Source organism: Pelophylax lessonae (assembly GCF_965119305.1).
Source record: "Pelophylax lessonae genome assembly, chromosome: 5".
Lineage (NCBI taxonomy): Eukaryota > Metazoa > Chordata > Amphibia > Anura > Ranidae > Pelophylax > Pelophylax lessonae.
This window is the reverse complement of record NC_138772.1, coordinates 118,961,617-118,988,297: the sequence shown is the minus strand read 5'-3', so window position 1 is coordinate 118,988,297 and position 26,681 is coordinate 118,961,617. Positions and strand designations below refer to the sequence as shown.

Sequence of the window (26,681 nt, the reverse complement as noted above, 5' to 3'; positions counted from 1 at the left end):
CTGTGATCCCCGCCATGACTATGCGCTCCTCAGAGATGTGCAGCCAGAAGAATCTGTGTAAATAGGACCTTAAAGAATAAGTCCAGGCAAAACCTAATGCTAAACCTGCTTTTTGCCACATTCTAAAACTAATCTATCTAACCCTGTAAAAGCAAAAAAAAAAAAAAAAAAGTCTGTACTTACCTTTTCTGCACCCGATCCAGTCCGGTCTCCAGCAGCAGAAGCTGTGTGTGGGAGAGGACTGACAAGGGCTGTGAAATGCCAGGGAAGTGACATCACCCATAGACTTACTATGGGTCTTCCGTTGTCTGATGCCTCTCCTGCACCCGCCTCCACACTGAAGCCCCTGCTGGCAGCTGATGCTGGAACTTGGACCGGATTGGCTGCAAAATCTGCAAGTACAGCGATTTTTGCCTTACAAGGTTAGATAGATTAGGTTTAGAATGTGGCACAGAGTAGGTTTAGAGTTAGTTAAGTTTTGCCTGGACTTAACCTTTAACCACTTGCCGACCAGCCACTGCAGTTATACGATTTTTCAAAACTGGCGCCTTTAAGATTCCAGTAAACCGGAAGTGATGTCATGTGACACTGCTTCCAGTTTACCATATCCGAGACCAGATCAAAGCTGATCCCGGCTTTGTTCGGGTGTCCGGCCAGCTGGTGGACATGCTGGCTGGTCGCTCGGGTCTCACAGTGGGATGGTAGAGCCTGGACGAGCAGCTTAAGAATGGGGGTGTGTTAGGGTCTGTCCCATTCCGCTGCTTTAATAACAGCCAAACGGCTACTTAGCCACATTGGTTGCTATTACAGGAGAGCCAACCGTCTGCTCTTAAATTAAAAAAAAAAAAAAGTACCGGTTGATGCCTGCAGCTGTATCACTCCGGTACAACCATGTGAAGTCAAATGATGTACAGGAACGTGAATCGGCAACAAGTAGTTAAAGCTTGCAGGAGGAGTTTTCATTCTACTCTGACTGACCTAGGAGGCTCGCAGGACCCCTGACCTATTGTCTGGACAGTGCCGATTGGCCCTGTGCCGATCACATGCACCCTCCCAAGAAAAAAAAAAAAAAAAACTCTCTACCAATACACACCAAACTGAGCATGTGCAGAGTGCCCCATAGGCTCTGTTCTAACAGGAGATGGATTAAGGACAGTAAAAGAAGGGGAGGATCAGAGAAGACAGGATCAAACAGCCTTTCTACACAATGCAGAGGATTAACCCCTTAGGTTCCACAGTGAGTATAACAAGCATGCTTTACAGCATGTACAGACTGATTTTACTGTTGTGGGTTTAGTGGCACTTTAACCTGAAGACTCCATTTCCACCTCGGTGTATCATTTTCAGGCATTTTTTTTTGCAGGTGTTTGGAGGAAAGCATTGGCATCTAACAAAAATTATTGTAATCTGCTAAAAAAGAAGCTTGTGTACTTTTTTGAGCTTCAGGCGACAAAACGCTCATATGTGAAGAGGGACCATTGAAATAAATAGGATTTTGCTTGTTGGGAGTTTTGAGACTTCAGAGATGAGCGTTTTATGAGCTGAAAAACGCTCAGGTGTGAACAGGGCCTAAAGTGCAAAACAATGTATGAGTGGAGCCTCAAGAACATTTGGTAATTGTAAGAAAGACATCTTCACTTCCAGCTCTTTATATGCCGCATGCTAATAAATTAGAGATGAATACATTAGATTAATATATTTCTAATACATTAGAGATTACTAAATTAGAGATAGAGAATTGCTTGTTATGCTAGCATTGTTTTTGCAATTTTACCAGCTATCACAGAAAAAGATCAAACAGATAAAAGGTTTGTCATATATTATACAATTTTTCTTTAGATTTACTAAAACCAGGTCAAAATGAAAAACACTTTAAATTTGTATACAAGCAGGCAGGCCCTTGCACTAGATAGTTGCTACATAAATCTAAAGGAAATTGAATAAGAAAATTGTATAATCTATGGCCACCTTAAGCGTACATGCACACGCCTCTATGAAAATCCTTTAAGCAGTATACAGGATCTTGCTGCCAGCAAGATCCTGTGTGAAAAGTGCTCTGCATGCATGTGACATTTGAGCAAACCTTACATACAGCGTAAATAAACTGATGCTAGAACACAGATGGCTCCTCCTATCTTGCATCTTTCTGTTGCTAGGACACAGCTTCTCTCCTCTAGCATTCTCTTGTTGCTAGGACACAGACAGCTTCTCCCCCATAGTGTTCTTGTGTTGCTAGGACACAGCTTCTCCCCATAGTGTTCTTGTGTTGCTAGGACACAGCTTCTTCCCCATAGTTTTCTTGTGTTGCTAGGACACAGCTTCTCCCCCATAGTGTTCTTGTGTTGCTAGGACACAGCTTCTTCCCCATAGTGTTCTTGTGTTGCTAGGACACAGCTTCTTCCCCATAGTGTTCTTGTGTTGCTAGGAAACAGCTTCTCCCCCATAGTGTTCTTGTGTTGCTAGGACACAGCTTCTCCCCCCTAGTGTTCGTGTGTTGCTAGGACACAGCTTCTCCCCATAGTGTTCTTGTGTTGCTAGGACACAGCTTCTCCCCCATAGTGTTCTTGTGTTGCTAGGACACAGCTTCTCCCCATAGTGTTCTTGTGTTGCTAGGACACAGCTTCTCCCCCATAGTGTTCTTGTGTGGCTAGGAAACAGCTTCTCCCCCATAGTTTTCTTGGGTTACTAGGACATAGCATCTCCCCCCTAGCGTTCTTGGGTTGCTAGGACATAGCATCTCCCCCCTAGCGTTCTTGGGTTGCTAGGACATAGCATCTCCCCCCTAGCGTTCTTGGGTTGCTAGGACACTGCTTCTCCTCGCCACCCCCCCCCCCCCAGTGTCCTTGTGTTGCTAGGATACAGACAGCTTCTTCCTCATAGTGTTCTCTTGTTGCTAGGACACAGACAGCTTCTCCCCCCTAGCGTTCTTGGGTTGCTAGGACACTGCTTCTCTCCCCCCCCCCCCCCCAGTGTCCTTGTGTTGCTAGTATACAGCCAGCCTCTCCCCCATAGTGTTCTCTTGTTGCTAGGATACAGACAGCTTCTCCCTCATAGTGTTCTCTTGTTGCTAGGATACAGACAGCTTCTCCCTCATAGTGTTTTCTTGTTGCTAGGATACAGACCGCTTCTCCCCCATAGTGTTCCCATGTTGCTAGGATACAGACAGCTTCTCCCCCATAGTGTTCCCATGTTGCTAGTACACAGACAGCTTCTGCTGCCTAATGTCCTCTTGTTGCTAGGATGCAGGCAGGTCTAATGGAGTGCATTTGTGCTGTACAGCTATAAATGTTGTCACCACCACTGCAACCATGACTTGATTAGAACACATTTCTGCAGGTGGTAATGCCCACTGAATGCGACAGGGGGTATATAGGTATATACCCACCTTTCCAGCTTGGTTGGTGAAAACATGGCTCAACTGCCTTTTTTTGTTTTACCACCCCCTAACCAAAAGTGTACACTAGGCCTTATATCAACTGTGTGCAGGGACCCCATAGAAAACTACAGTGATGTGTTCAGATCTGTAAACAAACAAAAACAAATAACGTTGAATAGACAGAGCACCCATGTGCATTACAGCAACCCATTGTACATATTTACAGCATGGATCCCATTGTATTTTACCAGAACTTTTACTATATTGTCGTATTGTCAGAAATACAGAGAGACTGGGCAAGAGAACGCCGCAATCACAGCGCCACCCAATACCAAATCATATCACAGCTTACATTTCCATCTACAATAAATATAAAAGGGTAAGAAACTCAGAGAAGGGACTAAGAGGAGAAATGAGGAGCACTTCCAGGGACAGAGGAGGGGGAGGACAGGTCATGGAGGAGCACTTCTTCCAGGGACAGAGGAGGGTGAGGACAGGTCATGGAGGAGCACTTCTTCCAGGGACAGAGGAGGGCGAGGACAGGTCATGGAAGAGCACTTCTTCCAGGGACAGAGGAGGGTGAGGACAGGTCATGGAGGAGCACTTCTTCCAGGGACAGAGGAGGGTGAGGACAGGTCATGGAAGAGCACTTCTTCCAGGGACAGAGGAGGGGGGAGGACAGATCATGGAGGAGCACTTCTTCCAGGGACAGAGGAGGGGGAGGACAGATCATGGAGGAGCTCTTCTTCCAGGGACAGAGGAGGGTGAGGACAGGTCATGGAAGAGCACTTCTTCCAGGGACAGACAGAGGAGGGTGAGGACAGGTCATGGAAGAGAACTTCTTCCAGGGACAGAGGAGGGTGAGAACAGGTCATGGAGGAGCACTTCTTCCAGGGACAGAGGAGGGTGAGGACAGGTCATGGGGGAGCACTTCTTCCAGGGACAGAGGAGGGTGAGGACAGGTCATGGAGGAGCACTTCTTCCAGGGACAGAGGAGGGTGAGGACAGGTCATGGAGGAGCACTTCTTCCAGGGACAGAGGAGGGTGAGGACAGGTCATGGAGGAGCACTTCTTCCAGGGACAGAGGAGGGTGAGGACAGGTCATGGAAGAGCACTTCTTCCAGGGACAGAGGGGGGTGAAGGCAGGTCATGGAAGAGCACTTCTTCCAGGGACAGAGGAGGGTGAAGGCAGATCATGGAAGAGCACTTCTTCCAGGGACAGAGGAGGGTGAGGACAGGTCATGGAAGAGCACTTCTTCCAGGGACAGAGGAGGGCGAGGACAGGTCATGGAGGAGCACTTCTTCCAGGGACAGAGGAGGGTGAGGACAGGTCATGGAAGAGCACTTCTTCCAGGGACAGAGGGGGGTGAAGGCAGGTCATGGAAGAGCACTTCTTCCAGGGACAGAGGAGGGTGAGGACAGGTCATGGAAGAGCACTTCTTCCAGGGACCGAGGGTGAGGACAGATCATGGAGGAGCACTTCTTCCAGGGACAGAGGGGGGTGAAGGCAGGTCATGGAAGAGCACTTCTTCCAGGGACAGAGGAGGGTGAGGACAGGTCATGGAAGAGCACTTCTTCCAGGGACAGAGGAGGGTGAGGACAGGTCATGGAAGAGCACTTCTTCCAGGGACAGAGGAGGGCGAGGACAGGTCATGGAGGAGCTCTTCTTCCAGGGACAGAGGAGGGCGAGGACAGGTCATGGAAGAGCACTTCTTCCAGGGACAGAGGAGGGTGAGGACAGGTCATGGAGGAGCACTTCTTCCAGGGACAGAGGAGGGCGAGGACAGGTCATGGAAGAGCACTTCTTCCAGGGACAGAGGAGGGCGAGGACAGGTCATGGAGGAGCACTTCTTCCAGGGACAGAGGAGGGTGAGGACAGGTCATGGAAGAGCACTTCTTCCAGGGACAGAGGAGGGTGAGGACAGGTCATGGAAGAGCACTTCTTCCAGGGACAGAGGAGGGTGAGGACAGATCACGGAAGAGCACTTCTTCCAGGGACAGAGGAGGGTGAAGGCAGGTCATGGAAGAGCACTTCTTCCAGGGACAGAGGAGGGTGAGGACAGGTCATGGAAGAGCACTTCTTCCAGGGACAGAGGAGGGTGAGGACAGATCACGGAAGAGCACTTCTTCCAGGGACAGAGGAGGGTGAAGGCAGGTCATGGAAGAGCACTTCTTCCAGGGACAGAGGAGGGTGAGGACAGATCACGGAAGAGCACTTCTTCCAGGGACAGAGGAGGGTGAGGACAGGTCATGGAAGAGCTCTTCTTCCAGGGACAGAGGAGGGTGAGGACAGGTCATGGAAGAGCACTTCTTCCAGAGACAGAGGAGGGTGAAGGCAGGTCATGGAAGAGCACTTCTTCCAGGGACAGAGGAGGGTGAGGACAGGTCATGGAGGAGCACTTCTTCCAGGGACAGAGGAGGGTGAGGACAGATCACGGAAGAGCACTTCTTCCAGGGACAGAGGAGGGTGAAGGCAGGTCATGGAAGAGCACTTCTTCCAGGGACAGAGGAGGGTGAGGACAGGTCATGGAAGAGCACTTCTTCCAGGGACAGAGAAGTGATGGAAGGGTGGGGGGGGGGGAAGGGGGTCACATCTGACACTCAGGAGAAGTTCCATCAGACAGCACAGCCGACCATCACACACACACAGCGATAGTGCAGAGGTAGAGAACTCTCAGACCCCCCCCCCCCCCCACTCCCCCCCCCCATTTCTCCTACCCAGCCGGCTGCTGTTGATGTGGCTGACTCTCCGGCTGGTCTCCTGCAGGATTTGTTCCTGGGATTTGCTCCGGGACGGCTGTCTGCGGATACACTGCATACTGATCGGCCGATCACCCCCCGATCTTCTACTGTCACCCCAATACTGAGCAGAGTGATCCGGAGGGGTGACAGGGAGAGCCCGGACTGGAGGAGGGGGGAGGAGGAGGAGGGGGAGGGGCTGTACACAGCACAAGGAAACTCTGCAACAGGAGAGGAAAGTGTGATTTCTTCTGGTTTTTATTAGAAGAAAAAAAAACTCTTTGGAAGGGAGGATTGGAAATGGTTTGTTATGGGAAGAGAAACCCAGTGACCAATCATAGCGCCTGCTGGTGTGCATGTGTTTGTAATGGCTGAGCATACTGACAGTGACAGTGTATGTGGTGACAGTGAATGTAGGGACAATGACAAGTGGCAGTGTACGGTATGTAGTGTGTGGGACAGTGTATGTAGGGACAGTGACCAGTGTATGTGGTGACAGTGACCAGTGAATGTAGGGACAGTGACCACTGGCAGTGTATGTGGTGACAGTGACCACTGGCAGTGAATGTAGGGACAGTGACCAGTGACAGTGAATGTAGGGACAGTGACCAGTGTATGTAGGGACAGTGACCACTGGCAGTGAATGTAGGGACAGTGACAGTGTATGTAGGGACAGTGACCAGTGAATGTAGGGACATTGACCAGTGAATGTGGTGACAGTGACCACTGGCAGTGAATGTAGGGACAGTGACAGTGAATGTAGGGACAGTGACCAGTGACAGTGAATGTAGGGACAGTGACCAATGACAGTGAATGTAGGGACAGTGACAGTGTATGTAGGGTGTGGGACAGTGAATTTAGGAACAGTGACCACTGAGTGTATGTAGGGACAGTGACAGTATGTGGTGACAGTAACCACTGGCAGTGAATGGAGGGACAGTGACCAGTGGCAGTGAATGGAGGGACAGTGACCAGTGGCAGTGAATGGAGGGACAGTGACCAGTGGCAGTGAATGGAGGGACAGTGACCAGTGGCAGTGAATGGAGGGACAGTGAAAGTATGTGGTGACAGTGACCAGTGACAGTGTATGTGGTGGCAGTGTATGAAGTGACCAGTGTATGAAGTGACCAGTGACAGTGTATGTGGTGACAGTGAGTGTGGTGACAGTGACCATGTATGTGGTGACAGTGTATGAAGTGACCAGTGGCAGTGTATGTAAAGACAGTGACCGTGAATGTAGGGACAGTGACCAGTGACAGTGTATGTAGGGACAGTGACCAGTGTATGTGGTGACAGTGACCAGTGAATGTAGGGACAGTGACCACTGGCAGTGAATGTAGGGACAGTGACAGTGTATGTAGGGACAGTGACCAGTGGATGTAGGGACAGTGACCAGTGTATGTGGTGACAGTGACCACTGGCAGTGAATGTAGGGACAGTGACAGTGAATGTAGGGACAGTGACCAGTGACAGTGAATGTAGGGACAGTGACCAATGACAGTGAATGTAGGGACAGTGACAGTGTATGTAGGGTGTGGGACAGTGAATTTAGGAACGTGACCACTGAGTGTATGTAGGGACAGTGACAGTATGTGGTGACAGTAACCACTGGCAGTGAATGGAGGGACAGTGACCAGTGGCAGTGAATGGAGGGACAGTGGCAGTGAATGGAGGGACAGTGACCAGTGGCAGTGAATGGAGGGACAGTGACCAGTGGCAGTGAATGGAGGGACAGTGACCAGTGGCAGTGAATGGAGGGACAGTGACCAGTGACAGTGAATGAAGGGACAGTGGCAGTGAATGGAGGGACAGTGACCAGTGGCAGTGAATGGAGGGACAGTGACCAGTGGCAGTGAATGGAGGGACAGTGACCAGTGGCAGTGAATGGAGGGACAGTGACCAGTGGCAGTGTATGTAGAGACAGTGAAAGTATGTGGTGACAGTGACCAGTGACAGTGTATGTGGTGGCAGTGTATGAAGTGACCAGTGACAGTGTATGTGGTGACAGTGTATGAAGTGAGCAGTGGCAGTGTATGTAAAGACAGTGACCGTGAATGTAGGGACAGTGACCAGTGACAGTGTATGTGGTGACAGTGACCATGTATGTGGCGACAGTGACAGTGTATGAAGTGACAGTGTATGAAGTGACCGGTGACAGTGTATGTGGTGACAGTGAATGAAGGGCCATTGAATGTGGTGACAGTGTATAGAGAAAGTGATCAGTGGAACAACTGGAATTTCTGAAGGGGAACATAGAATCTACAGCCCTATGTTTCCCCAGTAGAAGTTTCTTGGCATGAGTCAGATAAGGGACAGTTCACACCACATACAGTTCAGTGCGGTTTTTTTTTCTGCATCAAAAAATGCATGGAAAGTAGGTTCTATGATTTCCGATTACATAGTTCACACCAGTGCTTGCAGTTGCAGAGCGTTCATGTTCCAAAAAAAAAAAAGTACAACATGCTGCATTTTTCCTAGACTGGACTTTCCCAAGACCAGCACCTTCATTAGAAATGCAGAGGGGGGGGGGGGGGCATGGCGTGTCAGTTTCAGTGTTCCAACCCCTCTGTCTTTTTACTGGTGCTTACTCAGGCCACAGTGTCACTTGATAGGACACTGGCTGCTGGGCTGCACAGCTTCGCTGGTAGCTAGAACGCTAGCGACTGAGGTTGCTAGAAAACTGGTGGTTGGGCCAAACAGCATCACAGGTTTCTAGGACGCAGGCGGCTACACCGCACAGCAATTATGTTATGCTGCATGGTCCAGCCACCTGTGTCCTAGGAACCAGTAAAAAAGACAAAGTGGGTGGAACAGGGGGACTGGTGGGGAGCCCTCTAGCTGGCAAGCCCCCTCCCTCAGGCACACTCACTGAACAGGGGGCAGTGGCAACTAAGCACAAGGTTAATAATGCCCACAAATTGGGCTTCTTTTAGGGGAGGAGCTGCAATAAAAGTAGAAATGAAGGGATGTTCTTTACTTTTCAATACCATTTCATCAGAAAGGTATTTATCCAAGAATGTATGGAGTATGTATTTACTTTAACCACTTAGGCCCCAGAATGTTTACCCCCCCCCCCCCCTTCATGACCAGACCATTTTTTGCCATACAGCACTGCTCTACTTTAACTGACACTTGCGTGGTTGTGCAACTCTGTACCCAAATACAATTTATGTATTTTTTTTTCCTCACAATTAGAGCTTTTTTTGTGGTATTTAATTACCTCTGTGGTTTTTATTTTTTGCGCTATAAACAAACTATAAACAAACAAAAAAAAAAAAAAAGACAATTTTGAAAAAAAAAAAAAAAAAAAAAAAACACCAATATTTTTTTCTTTGTGCTATAAAACACATCTAATAAAAGAAATGTAAAAAAAATAGTTTATTCATCAGTTTAGGCCAATATGTATTCCGCTACATATTTTTGGTAAAAAAAAATCCCAATAAGCATATATGGATTGGTTTGTGCAAAAGTTATTGCTTCTACAAACTATGGGATATTTTAATGCAATTTCGATTTAATTTTTTTTTTTACTTGTAATGGCAGCGACCAGCGATTTTTAGCAGGACTGCGACATCGCAGCAGTTTAATTGGACACCCAACTCACACTTTTGACACTTCGTGGGGACCGTGACACTAATACAGTTACATAGTCAGTCAGGTTGAAAAAAAGACACAAGTCCATCCGGTTCAACCAAAAAAAAAAAAAACAGTATTGAAAACCCAACCATACAAGCCCATATACACAATCCTATACCCGCTGTTGATCCAAAGGAAGGAAAAAATAAACCCCAGGAAAGCATGATCCAATTTGCTACAGCAGGGGAAAAAAAATTCCTTCCTGATCCCCCGATAGGCAATCTGATATTCCCTGGATCAACTTTACCTAAAAAAAAAAAAAAAAAAAAAAAAAATTTTAGTGCCCATTTATATTCTGTACACCTAGGAAAGAATCCAGGGCTTTTTTAAAAGCAATCTAGTGAGCTGGTCAGAAGGGCAAGTCAAAAATCCCATTTTCTCTTTCATTCATTGACGGACACAGCTCCTGATCTTCATAATCATTGGGACATCCCAAAGCAATGTTAAACATAAGGGGTGGGAAAAAAAACTCCCAAGGTTAAACAGTAGCCAACCAAGCAACAGGAGCTCAACCGAAACAACTGGAGCCCACCTGAAAAAAAATACACCTTCAAAAAAGAGAATCAAGTCCTCTAAAGCCTTGCGGCCAAAAGAAGCATCCGCAGATGCCAACACATCCACTTGATAGAACTTTGTGAAAGTGTGCACCGAAGACCAGGTGGCCACCTTGCTAGCCTGCGTCACTGACGCCTGATGGCGGAAGGCCAAGAAGCCACTAAGTGTCCGAGTAGAGTGTGCCTTTGCAGGAAAAAGAGGAATCTGACCCCTGATTGAATAGGCCTGAATAACCATCCATCTGCTCCATCTGAAAATGGTCGCAGAGGAAGCAGGCAACCCTTTCCGTGGCACATCTGTGAGCACAAATAGTGAGTCTGACTTCCTAAAAAGACTCCATAGTGGCCAGGTACACCCTAATTGCCCGGACAACATCCAAGGCATGCAAGGCAATTTCCTTCGGATGTTTGGGCCTGGGACACAGGGAAGGAAACACAATATCTTAATTTAAATGAAAATCAGAGACAACCTTTGGGAGGAACGATGGACAGGGACAAAGAACCAGCTTATCTCTGTGAATCACCAAGTAAGGTGAACGACAGGATAACTGCACACAGAGGTGATAGCCACCAAAAAAGCCACCTTCTGACACAGGGTAAGCAAGGGAATCTCCCGAAGATTCTCAAAAGGAGGATTATGGAGGACCGAAAGCACCAAATTGAGGTTCCAAGGCGGCAATGGAGACCGCCTTGGAGGAACCAAATATCGAACATCCTGAAGAAAGGTACGCACCAGGGAGTGTGTGGACGGAACCAGAGCAGACTTGAAAATTTAGAATCCAGCCGAACTCCCTCAGAGTTCATATGGTGATTTACAGGTTTTTCACCAGAGCAGTAGGGGGGACACTACTCGCAGAAGGAGGTCATCCAAGTAGCCCATTACCACAATCCCCCATTGGCGTAACAATGCTAGAACCAGGGATAACACTTTTGTGAAGACCCGAGGAGGAGAGGCAAGACCAAAGAGTAACGCCACACACTGATAATGCTCCTCTCCCATGACAAAGCGAAGGAAGCGTGCAAATAGACTCGTCATCCTGAACATCTACACCCGCACAAAGCAGTTAAGCGCCTTGAGATCCAGGATTGGATGCACCTTTGCACGTTTGAGTAAAAACCCTGAAAAGGTTACGAAGTCGGAACTGGGACAATCACCCCTTGAAGCAAAAGGTCTTGTACTGCCACAAACCGACCCGGTAAACGGTCTGGGGGGGAGGCGCAAGCTGGAATTAAAGAACCTTGCCAGGGGACAAGAGTGAAACTCGATCTTGTAGCCGAACTGAAAGACTTTGTGGACCTACTTTTCTTGTACCAGGGAAGTCCACGGGTCCGGAAAACAGCAAAGATTTCCCCCCACCCCCGATACGGGCGAAGGCGCACCTTCATGCTGAAGGAGCCTTGTCCGCAGGCCTTGAGAAGCCCGCTCTTGGCTTGCCAGACTAGGTTCGTTTGGATCCTCCAGAGGATGCCTAAATGCCTTTCAGCCCTTGTCAGTCGACCCTGAGGGATGATAAAAACTTCTTATGAGCCGAGACGGAGGGCCAACGTCTACAGCGAGGTTCCTTGCCCTTAGTAGCCTACAGAAGAAAACTACCCTTTTCCCCCCTGTGAGTCCTAATGATGTCATCCAGGGTAACCCCCTAACAAGCTATCCCCTTGAAAGGGGAGATTAGTCAAGGCCTTTTAAGAGGTCTGGTTCGCAGACCAGCATTTAAGCCAAAGGACCACTGCCGAAACAGAGAGCCAAGCCACCACGGGAGCCACATCCAAAGAGGCATCACAGATAAACTGCAGCCCCTGGACCAGCTGGTCCGCCAGCTCAGCAAAGGCAGGGGGGGACCTCTTCTCCCTCCAGGTCATGGCGTAAAAGTTTAGCCCACTCAGTCAAAGTTTGCGACACCAGGGCAATGGTGAATACCGGCCTCAGTACCAAACCAGCCAGAGTATACATATCGCGGGCCACAGCCCCTGCCTTCCTGTCAGCCAGATCCTTAAAGTCCAGGGACTCTTCAATCGGAATCATGGGTGCCTTGTTCAATCTGGAAACAGGAGGGTCCGCCACCGGTGGAACAGTCCACTTCTTAATAAAGAGACTCCTCATAGCGGGGTAACGCCTAGTAAAATCGCTTAGGGTCCCCAAGGGGACAATTCTGTCAAAATAGGCGGTGAAAGGAAACACCTTTGCCGCCCTGGATGGCTTGTGTGTGCCAAAGGGAACCTGCACCTCCGTTGCAGCTGTAGCCTCCATCTTCAAGGTCTCACGCACAGATACAATCAGTGCTTCCACTAGTGCCTTTTCGTGCGCAATAGCAGATGTGGAGGAATCATCCTCACTATTTGAGGATTCCGGGCACGTGCTCGCAGACCCAACAGGGTGACCCACTTCTGCGGCAGCCGAATCAGATTCAGGATCTGACAAGACAGATGAGGCAGGGGAAGGTGGGGGGTGTTTTTTGCTAGCCCGTCGCCCAAAGGCCACCTCCACCTGGTGCACAAAGGACACCAGGACCGCCGTCAGTGCATGGGTGGATGGTTGGGACCTGGAGGGCCCCGCAGCCCCAAAGAGGGGATCAGGTGGGGAGATGTGTTCCAAAGACTCGAGTCACCAGGGGGACCCCACAAAAAGTGTAAAACACTGCAAAGGGTCAACCCTCACAGCGCTGGCAGTACGACCCGGTTACCAGGCACAAAGCACCAAGCGATTCCTCAGCAGAGGGAGAGAACCCCACCAGATTCACCACCCAGCAAAAACAGGCATTTGCAGCCACCAGGATAATCTGCACTCCACGTGTGGCGATTAGGAAGTGAAAAGATCCAGGAGTCAGCACCAGGGGATGAGGAGGGGCTCCCACCGCTGAAATCGCTGCCCACAGGGCTCCATCGTCATGGCCGCCGCTATTTTCAATGACAGACTACAGCAAAATTGCAACCGGACTACAAAAACATGGCCACCGTGCATAGAAACAAACAGGCTACAGCAAAATGGCGGCCCCGTGAGACACCACGAGGCTCCGAGGGACCCAGGAGGGATCCCTAGGCCTCAAGGACAGTCCCAAGCCCGCCCCCCTGCACAGCTGATCGTCCAGTGGTCCACCCCCCCAGCCCCCATCGCCAGCATAGCGCCCTGCCCCCACCCCAGGAGGTGGACAAGACCACCCACACAGCCCCAGCATAAGTGGAGAGGGGTAGGATAGGGGACAGATGAAAAAGGGGGGTGCCTGACGGGAAGGAGGGGAACCCGGGGTCCAAACGTCCACACCCAAAAGCCTCCAGGGGGAAAGGGGGGGACCGCTACTTACCATACCAGGAACCAGGCATGCACCTCTCCAGACAGAAACCCTCACCATCTAAATGGCGGGGCTGTCGGCCAGGAGGAACGCTGCGACTTGGGCCGAGACCCAGGTGCGACCTCGTGAGGCATTTAGCATGCAGGCCAGCCCCCGTCCAGTAGGGCTAGGTCATGGACGACCTAGCGCAGAGCTGAGGTGTGTGCGCGCTCGCTAACCAGACTGGGGTGACCACTGGATCTAGATTGTCCAGCTCGTCACCCAGTCCGGCAGTTGACTGTAGATCTCACAGTAAAAAAAACAAAACAAAAAAAAAACATTGGCAGGACCAGAGATTCCAGCAAGGAACCAGGTCCTTACTCCTGACTAGGCAGGAAAAAAAAAAAAAAAAAACTGAGCACCTATAACAGAGAGAAGGAATATACCCCCTGGAACTGCCCTTAGAGCCAGCTTTTTTCTGCCTAGTGTCCTACTCCTGTAGGGGGCAGTATACTCCAATGGTTATGAAGATCATGTGTCCATCAATGAATGAAAGAGAAAATATTTTTGGTAAATGTAAAAAAATAGATATAAACTGACCATAGTCTTATACATGTAGACACATCAAATAATGACATAAACCTTGCACATTTTATGTACTTATTCAGTGTATCTACAGGTTTATAAAATTTTATAAAGCCGGCATGAGGATTATGTTAGCGGCAGCACCAACATGTAAACATTTTCACCCTGTTGGCCTTATTCCACGGGTACTGTGATGTACCTCCCAACCTCTTCATGTGTAGCAGGCTCACCTGTCTTTTATGGGTGCCCCAGACCATCATGGTGGGTGGTGGGATGGAAGGTAGCAATAAATCAGTGAACAAACATCTCCCCGATTACAAATGAACCCGGAAGTAACCAGCTCTGAGCACTTTCATATTCAGCTCTTTTTGTGCTCAATGAGCTTTAAAATAATAATAGACCCCTAATGTCTCCTTACAGAGAACCTATCACCTGCACTGTGCTATCACATAAGCCCCCAATCAGAAAAGAAACAAAAACATAGTCAACTATGTTGGATCACAGCAGCAAACAAAAAAAATTAAAAAAAATAAAAAATAAAAAAAAGGAGGACACTCGCATGAAAGGGGAGGCAGAAAAATACAGTAAGAAATTATTTAATGAAAAATATATTACAGGACCATTAAGTAGTGGATGTGTATGGCTGATTTTTGGAGAATAAGAATGTAATTTAGTGTCACTTTATTAGTGCAAAGGTAAGATTAGTATTAGGTTTATAAATAGCCTTGCTGAATAGACAGACAGGAACAGATGTACCTGTAAGCACAAGTTGAATTGAACATCAGATATTCCTCCCAAACCAACATTGTTTATTACAGATCTATTAAATATAGCACTGACAACTCACACAGCACTTTACATATATTGTACATTCACATGAGTCCTTACATTTAGGCATTTTTGGGCGCTTTTCTGCTCTAAACCTCAGCTCTAAAAATGCCCAACAAGACAAATTCTATTCATTTCAATGGCCTCTATTCACATCTGAGCGTTCTGTCGCCTTAAGCGAAACATCCGTTGCTCAAAAAAAGTACATGAGCTTCTTTTTTAGCAGATTGCAGGCGGCTTTTTTTATTTTTTTCTTCATTGGTCACTTATAAACCTAAAAACACCTGCAAAAATAGCAACACCTAGATGTGAACGTAGCCTTAGGAGCTTACGATCTAAAATGTCCCTACCCCACACACAAACTAGGAGAGATTTGGACAGGAGCCAGTTATCCTGCCAACATGTCTTTGAAGTGTGGAAGAATCGCACGTAAGCACAGGGAGAACATGAAAACTCCATGCAATGTTGTAGTTCAAATTCAAACCAATGGCCCTAGAGTGCTGTAATGCAGAAGTTGTAACCACTAAGCCACTCTGCTGCCCACATTGAAAGTTCTGACATGTTTTCATCAGTACTGGAACAGTGTTTTTCCCCATTCTTGAACTAGTGCCAATATGGAGTGCACATGTTGATTTTGAGAGCCAGGGTTGCATGTTTGTGTTCCAAAATAAACCAGCTATTAGCGGTAGCCAGAGTGAACACTGCCATCTAGTGCTTAGACTGTAGAAAACGCCTTCACATTTTTTATCACTGCAGACTTTTCTTTTTTTTTTTTTTTACTTTAACCAACTAAGCAACCAGCGTTTACAGAATAATGTCTTTAGGCATTTCTTATTACAACTTTCCTTTAACGGGAACCCAAAAGTAGGAAAGATTCCTAAAAGAGCCAAGGAGAGCACATTGCAGTGTCTGCATGTCCGCTCTGTTTTCCAACTTACTGACTCCGATTTCCCAATTCTGCAGGGGCACTGCTATACAAATAGGAGACCAGCTTCTTGGATCTAAAGCCTGGCCTTCTCTCTCCCGCCTTTCTAAACTCACTATTGGCCTATCACCCGCCTTTCTAAACTCACTATTGGCCTATCACCCATGTTCAGGAGCCTTACTCTCTAATACTCGTACATGGTGCCTGGAAAAGGGTCCTTTAGCACCCAGGACCCATAAGTGATCCCATCATGAGCTGAATCTTCTTTTGCAGCATAGATCACGGGTCCTGCACTTGTTGTGCCTCCGCCAAATGAAGCGCCCAAAAGGCGGAAGCCTCATCTGCCTACCCCTTGAGGTGGCCCTGCTCATATGCAAGTCGCAGTAACATGCACCAGAGGTTTGCATTTCCTATGTGTATACAGTATATGGCATCTAACAATGTTTTCTATGCAAATCCCCTGTGTTGGGATCTGGAAAAAACACAACATATATTAAAGTGGATCTTCAATGCATCTGAGCACCACAAACCAAAAACACTATATAATTAATATTATTATAAAGACAACCCCGCCCCCCCCCCCCCCCACCCACCCATCTATCTCTGCATGCTGTATTTTGTTGAGAAATCACTTTGAAAACAACCCCCTAGCACAGTGCTTCTTAACTCCGGTACTCAGGGTACATTAACAGGCTGGATTTTAAGTATTACACCTTGGGGAGATGCACACTAGAATCCTGCAATCACTGAGCAGCAAATGATATCACATGTGATGTATTTCAGTTTTCTTGCAAACCTGGCCTGTTAGTGTGCCCTAAGGACTGGAGATGAGAAACACCGCCCTAGCATTTCTGGCCATGGCCATCTTGAGTAAGGGCAAATGATTCATGTAGCATTTACTTCCTGGAATCCATCTGCCCTTAGCTCAAGCATGCATGCCGGAAAGTGTGCTTAGCTGAGAAGAACCCTCCTGCTCTCCTCCCCTCCTGAAGACTCCTGGGATGTATGACATCATTTGCCTAGGCAAGAAACCAGGGAGTGAAGAAATGTAAAAAAAAAAAAAAAAGAAGGTTAAAAACAACTTTCCTATCTATTTACAAATACTAGCAGCAGAGGAATAAAAATATTCAATGTTGATTGGGAGCATAAAGTTCCACTTTAAATCTGTTGACAGCGCTTATTACAGCCGAAACCAAAAAACCTAACTGCAATAAAACAAATGTACCCACCTGTTCACAGTCTTCTATTCAATGTACACTGAGCTGTGTATGCGAAGCTCAGCATACATTCTCCACATGGTGCAAGCGTGCCAGGATGAATGAGCACAGGAGTCACATCACCCCTGTCAGTCAATCAAGAAGTTGAAACCCTGCCACCGAGAAGAAGCCCAAGGAAAAGATGTCCGCTCCCAGTCAGGGATCCAATGGTCCTATTGTTAAAACAGTGGGGAGAATTCTGCAGAATTTAGTTCTGCTTACTCTGTCAGGCATTGCAGTGAATCCTCTACTGCAGAGTCGTGACTCTGCTCTCTCCTGACTCCGTAGAAACTATTGGTTCCTAGTACCAGTCCTCCCGCACCCAGTGTGAGAATTGCTGAGCAGGATTTTCTCGGTGGTTGATATAAATGAGAGATGTACTTTTACATGAAAGCCCAGATACCGCCTCAGTTGACAAATATATGCAATACTTAGTGTCCCCTGTTGATGGTAACATTTTGGTATTTGATATTTAGCAGCAATAGTAGGGTAAGGGGCCCTGAACTGACAACTGACACAGCTCATGGCACAAGGTACACGTGTACCGTATACACCACAGATACACTATTAGGTTTATATTGCATTTGGAAAAAGCATGCAAATCAGGAGTTTTGGTATAGAATTGCATGCAAATGAACATTCTATTGGACTTTAAGAGATTACATTCATGCCTACTTCATTTACTTCATTGTCACACTCGCCAACCTGTATGTAAAAGTTAAAGCTTGCAAGAGTTTAAGCTCAGGTTTAGCCACAATGTTTTTCTTTTTTTTTTGCTAGTGTGTGTGTAAAGATGGCCAGTGGACTGAACAGAAAAAAATGGAACAGGTTCCCCTATCCAAACATTTGAGGTGGACGCGGGAATGTTTGTATTTTGACATCAGGGAGTCTTCCCTGCCATCAGAATACACTAAGAAGGACTGCACTCACTAATCCAGCAGCTTTTATCTCACAGGGCATATGAACAGAAGGCAAATCAGTCAATCCACTTCTATTCAACTAGAGTGGCCACACATGGATTAAAATTCAGCCAGTCCCTGCTGAACCAGTCGAATTTCAAGCCATTTGTGGCCACCTTTAAAAGGCTTGTGTTATTGCTGATTTGTTCTCACCTTGAAAATTTCATAGGCTAGGTTTCCACTAGTCGCACAATTTGCAGTGCAACTTTGATCTGACTTTACACCATCACTCAGTCGCATCAAAGAAGTGCAGGCATCTTTTCAAAGTCGCTTCAACTTTAAGTCGGATAGATTGGAACGGGTGATATTGAAATCAATGGGCTGTGACCTGTCATGTGACTATGTGTCCAAAGTTACATGACAAGTCACACTATAGGAAACAGAGCCTAGTCACTTACTGTCTATTAGAAGTATGTCAGACAGAAGAGGAAGAGAAAGCATACTGCACAGCTTTCTTCAATGAGAAACATGGACACCTTTTCCAACAAAATTGTAGGCAAATGACTGATCTCTGTGGCCCCCCCATGCAGATCACAAAGACTTAGAGCCGGTTCACACTGCCACGACCATAAAGTCGCCCCACGTCGGAGCGACTTTTTACCGCGACTTATTTTGCACGACTTATATGACAGACGACTTTGTGTTTGGCCAATCAGAATATGATGTGTTGTGACCCAATTCCCCTTTTCTGTTTTTTTTTTTACCCATTTCCTCATTGCCCACCAGTGCCACGTATGTGTCCACGTATGTGTCCACCAGTGCCACTGCCCACCAGTGCCACTTATGTGTCCACCAGTGCCACATATCAGTGTCCACCAGTGCCACATATCAGTGCCACGAATCAGTGTCCACCAGTGCCACTTATCTGTGTCCACCAGTGCCACTCAGACCAAGCAGAGATAATGGAATATATATACCATTACATTATATTATATATATATATATATATATATATATATATATATATATATATATATATATATACACATATACATACATACACACACACACATATACATACATACATACATACCATATAGGCATGGCTGCAATGTGGGGAATGCCTGGCTAATGTCTTTCTTCTTCTTGGAAAGTCTGATAACAAGTCGCTTCAATTAAGATAAGGAGGCGACTCCCATTGAAGTATATGGGACAAGTCGGATCACAGGTCGCCTCAAAGTAGTAGAGGACCCTTTTCTGAAGTCGGAGCAACTTCAGTAGTGCCAATTAAGACGGCACTGATTGATTAACATTGCTTTTGTTATGTCAAGCGACCTGGGGCAACACAAGTCGCCTCACAAGTCGCGCTAGTGTGAATGGGCTCTTAAAGCAAAACTAAACATAAGAAAAAAAATTTAACATATTGCAGATCACCAGTCCCTAGATGTGTCAGTTTTTTTTTTTTTTTTCCCCAGGCTAAAAACATTTTCAACAATTACTTGCCAGTAATACAGAACTCGTATCACTTCCTATGAGCTATGTGTAACTTATTCCTGTAAACTACAGGGGATGACTAAAAGGCCATCTAGTCTGTATAACAACCATAAGTCTTTCCATAGATACACTGGAGAAATAGGCGTAGCCATCTATAGAGAGGAAGTCTGTTATTTGCAGCATTACCAGGTAGACATCTGGAGAAACATAAAGCTTAAAAAAAAAGAAGGAAAGAAATGCAGCCACATCTTAAGCACTAGTAGGTTGCAATGAATAAAATGTTTTGTTTTTGGGTTTGGATACTTATTTTTGTACAATAAAAAGAAAACCTACAACATCCTACAACCTGTTTTCACCATTACCTTTCTTCTTCTATTGCATTTTCAAATCAACAAATGCAATAAATTTAGAGGTTGGATAAAAGCTTAAAAACTTGGAAATGGGAGGAAGCCGGCGACTGGATTTTCCAAAAGTAATAATTTTATTGTTGCAGGTGGGAGCACAGATAACGCAAGGGCTTACGTATTTAAGCCTATAGCCAATGACCATGATTAAGTCTACAGGCCGAAACGCGTAAGCCCTTGAAATAGCTGTACCTCACCTGCAACAATAAAATTATTTCTTTTAGAAGATCGAGTTGCTGGCTTTCTTCCTTTTCTAGGTTTTGTTCTTGTGTAAGGAAGACATCACAAGCCAGTGCACTAACTGCTCTCTCCCTCTGGGAATCACAGCAGATGCTGCTTCTCCTTTCTCAAAAGCTTTAAAAATGTAGTATAAACTGTTTGGGAGGTAAATCATACATTTTTAATAGAGGTCCAAAAATCTGACCAAAAAGGTACTGCAGGGTTTGATAAAAAATAAAAAAGACAAGGGGATAATTTTACAAATGAGGTACAATTGGGAGCTTTGCAGGAAGTAAGAGGAAATCTCCCCATGCAATCATCATTATCAATAAAAACATACATTTCCTATGAGGACAGTTTGGAACGACTTTTAGAATTTTGGAGAGGATTTGTGATGATTATTTATACAAGTGACAAGTGTACAACATTATAGGATAGAGAAGAGATGTACTGAAAAAGGCCCATAGTCTCACTCTTTCCAATACTATCAAAGACTTTAAAAAATGGCTGGAGTGAAGCATTAAAACACAAATACACTATATTGGAAATGTAATTATAGGCTAATTATTCCGGAACACTTCAATGCCGGGCCCTCACTGACTCACAGAACATCCTCCACACCCATCTAATATTTGCACTTCAGATAATCTTTTTATGGTTCTTGAAAGTTTTTTTCTGTCATTGTTCATATAAAACCGGGATTAAAAATTTGGGAAGGCAACAGAGTATTACTAATGCAGAATGATAGTGTAGTAAACCCTTTGTATTTTTTTGAACATATTTTATTTTTCCTTTCGGATTGAATACATTTTGCCATTTGCAAAAAAAAATATATAGCAAAACAACACAAAGAAAGTCTGCACAACTAGAGATATTTCCCAGTGTGCCTCATTGTGTGCATTTTAAAACTTTACCATCCTGTAGTCAGTATGTGCCAATTGGTAGCATTTTGGTTAATAAATGTTGGTTTTGACACAGAAGGTGGTTCTGAAATCCCCATCTTAGCCATTTCTTGCGCAGTCAGAGCAATAAAATTATATTATATTATAATATAATATATATATATATATATATATATATATATATATATATATATATATATATATACACACACACACACAAAAAATGTATTATTATATATATACACACACACACACACACACACACACATATATATACATACACACACACACACAATCTACATTATATATAAAAAAAATAGTGCATATATAATTGAAAATTGCTATACAAGCCATATTGTAAATTGAAGTAATTAACCCCTTCCCGCTGCCTCCGAGCCCTTTATAAAGGTTATAAATGCCGGGAGGCGGAGGTGGTCGTTCCGATCATGTGACCGCTGTGATTACCCGTCATAGTGGTCACATGATTGAAAAGCTCCCAATCGCAAGTAGGCATTGGGAGTTTTCAAGTACCCGCCGGTGAATGTGCTGGGAGCACACAGGGTGCAATCTCTCCGCACAGAAATGTTTACATTTTGGACGCATATATGCGGTCGCTCTGCATTAAAGCCCACCCCCTGAGAGGCCACATATATGCTTACGGCCGACAGGAAAAGGTTTACAAATACCCTTCCTTTTTTAATCTGCAGGTACTGTAAAATCCAATGCAATATGACAACCGGAAGTCATTCTGCACGCTGCTGGTTTACAGTCACACTCACAAAAATGTAATTCCCTGCTTGTGTGATTGGTTTACAGATTTTCCCAGAAGTCTGCATTAAGATACCATTAAAATTTCCATAGGCATCCCTTGCAATGGAAATTTTCGTTTTGGTGAGATACGCCACAAAAAGGTTAAATACTTCTAAAGGGATGCAGACCCTGCAGCTTTTCTTTTCAGAACACTGAGTGCACCAGGTAATTATAATTATTCAGTCTCTCCTATTCAGAATCAGTACCCAAAAGACATGATGAAACCAACAGCTTTTTCTTCAGAGCACAAAAGTTTGGTGTACATTGTTATATCAGAATTTATCTTGATATTCTGTACTTTTATATTGGTGAAAAAAGTCCAAAATCATAAGTTCTTCATAAATCACCAGAGGAGATTGGTATTTTCTCAACAAAAGTGGAGTAACTCTTTAAGCCCTGGGCCTACTATATCAAAGTGTTCGAAAAAGTGCCTGAGTTTCTCATAGCAACGGACAGGAATTTACCTCTTCATTTCAGACCTGTGAGCCTACAACATTGCCTTTTCCTATAATGAATAGGTGTTGTATGCTTGTTCTACCTGGAGAAAGGCCCCCTGAATCTTATGATTCTCTATGACTCAAGCCAGGCCATACAGATAGATTGAATCTCGGCCAGTTCAGTAGGGACCAGCTAAAATTTGATCCACCAAAAGGGCAGGCTGCTTGTACCAAAGTTGATCCATCGATTGACTACAGTACAACTAGCCTGTTGGAGTTTTTGAATGCGATTACTTCCAACGGTAATGGCCACCAGTAGTTTTTATTGTGCTCTTCCGGCAGGGAAGGTTCCCTTCTGGTAGAACAATCATGTCGTGGGAGGGATTTCCCCATCTCTACTACTGTGTGGATAAGGGGATTGAGCGATTTCCTTTCCTGCAACCGGTGGTCGCAGGAAAGAAAACTACATGATCTCTGGCTTGCCTATGTGTCTGATGGAGAGAAATGTATAAGAAAGAAGATTGTCTTTGCAGTTTATGTAATACTCAACTGACAAAGCTTTTTGAAAAACTTGGGAAAAAAAAGTGGATTTAGTGCCAGTGTAATTTAAACTGTTTGCCCCCCTGATTCCTAACAGAAGTCTTAACAGTAGCACTTCTTGCAATTTTGATGAGTAAGCAGTATATGCATGGATAGTGGAGATGTGCAGTCTCACTTTTCTGTTCAAAAAATCTGTACTAATAATATTGCTAAGACAATAGGAGTTTTTCCAAAATAAGAGACATGGAATAAAAAAGGACAACCTAATTTTTTGTGAGGATAGTATCTGTAAAAAGGCTTAAGGCCCAACTCTTGTGCCCACACTGCATGGGTTAACTGCTCATTTATTCTAGGGGTGAACACAGTGCCCCTATATGTCAAGTGGTGGACTGTTCCAGACGTCTTTGCATCCAGAGCTAGTCTAAGATGATGGTTGGGAACAGTCCAACCCACAAGACTGCTTGACCATGAGGGGGAGGGAACTGAAGGGACCGGTCTTGCACTGAAAGGATCAGAGGAATATGCAAGTATATCTTGGCTCTCCAAACCCCTGGACCAAAACAAGCAGTTAACCGATGCAGTGCAAAAAAAAAAAAAAATTGCCTGGGGTTCTGCTTTAAGTAAGGAATGGCGGCGGTAAAAAATAAAGAAAATAGGAGTAGCAAGAGTGTTAGTATGGTGGAGTCAAGTGGAATTAGGGTAGGGATATTGGGCTTATCTTGGGAAGGAATTTGTGGTTCCAAAGAGATTTCCTAATGGTCAATAATCTTGCATTGAAGGTTATAGTTGCAAATTAATTGATAAAAAAAAAAAGCGGCAAATTTACAGTACACAAATTTAAAGTTGTCTTTTGCATGGGATATGGCATTCACACAATGTCCTATATTTACTACACTACAATTTTTATCTCTTGTAAGGGAATAGCAAAGAGAGCTGCACTCCTAAAGTGTTACCAAAGTCAAGGGTTTTTCATATCACTGGAATCAGTCATGTCTTTCATTGTCAAGGCAAATCCTCTCAATTAAGCTGGCCATACACTAGTAGATTTTCGAACATTCATAAACAAATTCTCAGTAGATTTGACGGCTTGATGAATGATATTTAAAACTTTACTTCAAAATTTAATTTTGCTTTTGACATTTTTAAATTTGAAATGAAAAGGTTTTACCAAATAAAAGCCACAAACCAGTACATAATTAGAAATTTGTTCATTTGAGAAAACTTTTTCATCCTGCTCCTTCGAATTTTCTCATCGCTGCAGCCGAAAATGAATGTCGGTTTGACTAGAAAATCAATCAAATGTTCCTAAAACAAAATATTTCTAAAAATACATTTTTTTCATGTATGGCTAGTTAAAAACATAAAAAAAAACACTACAGTTGTAGTTTAGATGACAGATATTTGATCAACTACACTGCAATTCAACGGCTTATACATGGCTTTTTTTTTTTTCACGTGATAGAATAAAATAATAATTACAGCACTGATTCATTCAAATATTATTGAATTAGCGCTGTAAAAAATATTTTGTTATATCACTTAAGGGTTTATATTTATTTACAGCAGCTGGTTATTGGTAGAGGTTATTTGGTTCACAGTTTTGCAATATCATTTGCTCACAACTTTTTATATTATTTATCACGGAAGGGTTTTTACATTTATTTTTTTTCTCATGCCGAGAGGAGACAGCCCCATTTCTCATATTGCTTTAATTTATGCACCCAATTGTCACTTTGTATTGATATGCCTTCTCCAATACCTTGCTGATAGTATGGTGACTGCACATTTCTTTTTTTTTTCTTTTTTACACTAATGTGGTCCTTAAACGTCAATAAACAGATTGATATATCAGCTACACTGTCATCTGGAGACCCATTATTTTATAGTTGGTTCACTGAAAGCAAGCTGAAAATACAATTTGCACAACCGATTCTTTAATCTGAGGAATAGTTACGATATTGACGTTTTTGCTTGACTGGATGCTTGTTTTGTAGTTACATAAGCTCCTTTGTATTAATTTTACCCCAGGGTAGGTAAAGGGCCAAATAAAATGACATGCTTACTGTAACCAAAACAGGTTACAAAGACTGTGCTATTATATTTCAATCAAACATTACAGCAAGCCATAAAAGTGTAAGAATTTCTGATTTACAAACAGCCCAGTGCATTGTCATCTGTCTGCATTGTTCTATAATTTTAGTGTACATTATGATTGATGGCCATTTCCTGCTGTGCTACAGATCTGATGTATATTTGATGGCTACAGCAAAAATAAATAGGTAGGTCAACTCAGGTTACACAGATGGGTTTATTATAAACCCATGCAGAACCACATTATAGTTAATGTGCCCCATTTTTACTGTGTGATCTTTCTTCAATTACGACTATAGAGCTTTAGACACACCATATAGAATGTGTCTTCTACACATTTCAAAATTGTATTTTATGATTGTTATATGCTTTAATAATTACAATAAACATAGTTGTGCAAAGAACAGAGATGACTATCTGTTCTTAATGTGTACTGAAAAAATTACCATTTTCAGTGCCGTGAAACACCTTGGTGTTTCTGAATGCTTCTACAAAATGTAAATTTTCTGAAAAAGTAGATCTCAAGCATCTTTTTGCCTCGGTTGACTCCAGTTACTTTCTGGGGCAACAAAAACCTATTACTAAAATTCCACTCCAGGACCCAATCATCATACAGTGTAGGATTTCATGGATAACCCAATGTGCACTGAGCATGACCATGCTCTGTGTGGAAACAGCCATATCCTCCAAAGCCTTCAGTGTACGTTGAACTACCCTTTTGGGGGCCATGCAACAGTTGTACACTGTCTAAAAATTAATTGATCAATTTCCTTTTTATTTTATACTTGCAAATACTCTACATCTAGAGAGAACTCTAAAGCGTTTCATTTTCCTTCTTTTCTTCGCTTTTCTCCTGCTCTTAGAGAGAATGTCCACTTATTTTAAGCAAAAGGATTAGAACCCCCCCCCCCCCCCAAATTAGTGTCATCCAGTCTGTTCTTGGCATGGGATTTAAAAATATAAGCCTGAACCTATGAAGGGCTTTATAGTTGGGGGGGGGGGGGGGGGGGGAGTGAGCAGAACAGTATTGACATCACCAAATCTCACCCAAATCTCTTGAGCCTAACGGTCAGAGGAAGCAGTGCCTTAGATCACACACTGCAGATATACAGCTATAAGGCTACATGCACAGGAGTTTCTAGGAACTCACAAACCAGGAAATTCACCGCTATAGTGCCAGACCAAGAGGTACATTTTGAGGGTACTGTTTAAGCAAAATTATAATTTCCATATGTTACCAATAAAAATCAGGATCTTCAACTTATGCTGTGCTGGTTAAAAAGTCCTAAGCTCACTGTGGCCTTTTTGCCTTGGGTGTTAAAAGACCTTGGTCACAGCACTGACATAATGGCATCTTGTTGATCCTCCAATTTATTGTAAATCTATCAGACAAAATTTGCCTGACTTAAAACATTGGAACCTCTGTAGTTGGTTAGAGCACCCACAATGTTCCTGATAGTCAAGGACCATCCAATCTAGGTTGCCTAGGCTTTAGGTCTAATGGGGGGGGGGGGGGGGGGGAATTTACTAAAACAGGAGGGTACAAAATTGGGTGCAGCTCTGCAAAGAAACCAATCAATCAGCTTCCAGGTTTTATAGTCAATGCTTAAAGTGGTTTTAAAGGCTCGCAGGTATTTATCTTCATGTATTCCATGCATGTAAATTTCACACATAGTGGAGTTCAGGACAGCATTTTTTTTCATCGGATTATATCATTCTG

The 26,681-nt window shown here is 44.5% G+C and overlaps 1 protein-coding gene across 2 annotated transcripts in view; it reads right to left on the bottom strand.

Moving 5' to 3' along the window:
- The window catches only part of PLCD1 (phospholipase C delta 1), a 201,044-nt gene that overhangs the window by 133,762 nt on the left and 40,601 nt on the right, over nucleotides 1-26,681 (bottom strand). The window contains exon 1 of one of the 2 annotated variants that reach the window (XM_082258050.1): nucleotides 6,095-6,205. The exons of the other annotated variant lie outside the window; for it this stretch is intronic. Coding sequence (XP_082114176.1) covers nucleotides 6,095-6,194 — 100 coding nt within the window. The 5' untranslated portion in view covers nucleotides 6,195-6,205. Of the gene's footprint in view, nucleotides 1-6,094; nucleotides 6,206-26,681 lie in introns of those variants that run through there. 2 annotated transcript variants of the gene reach the window in all.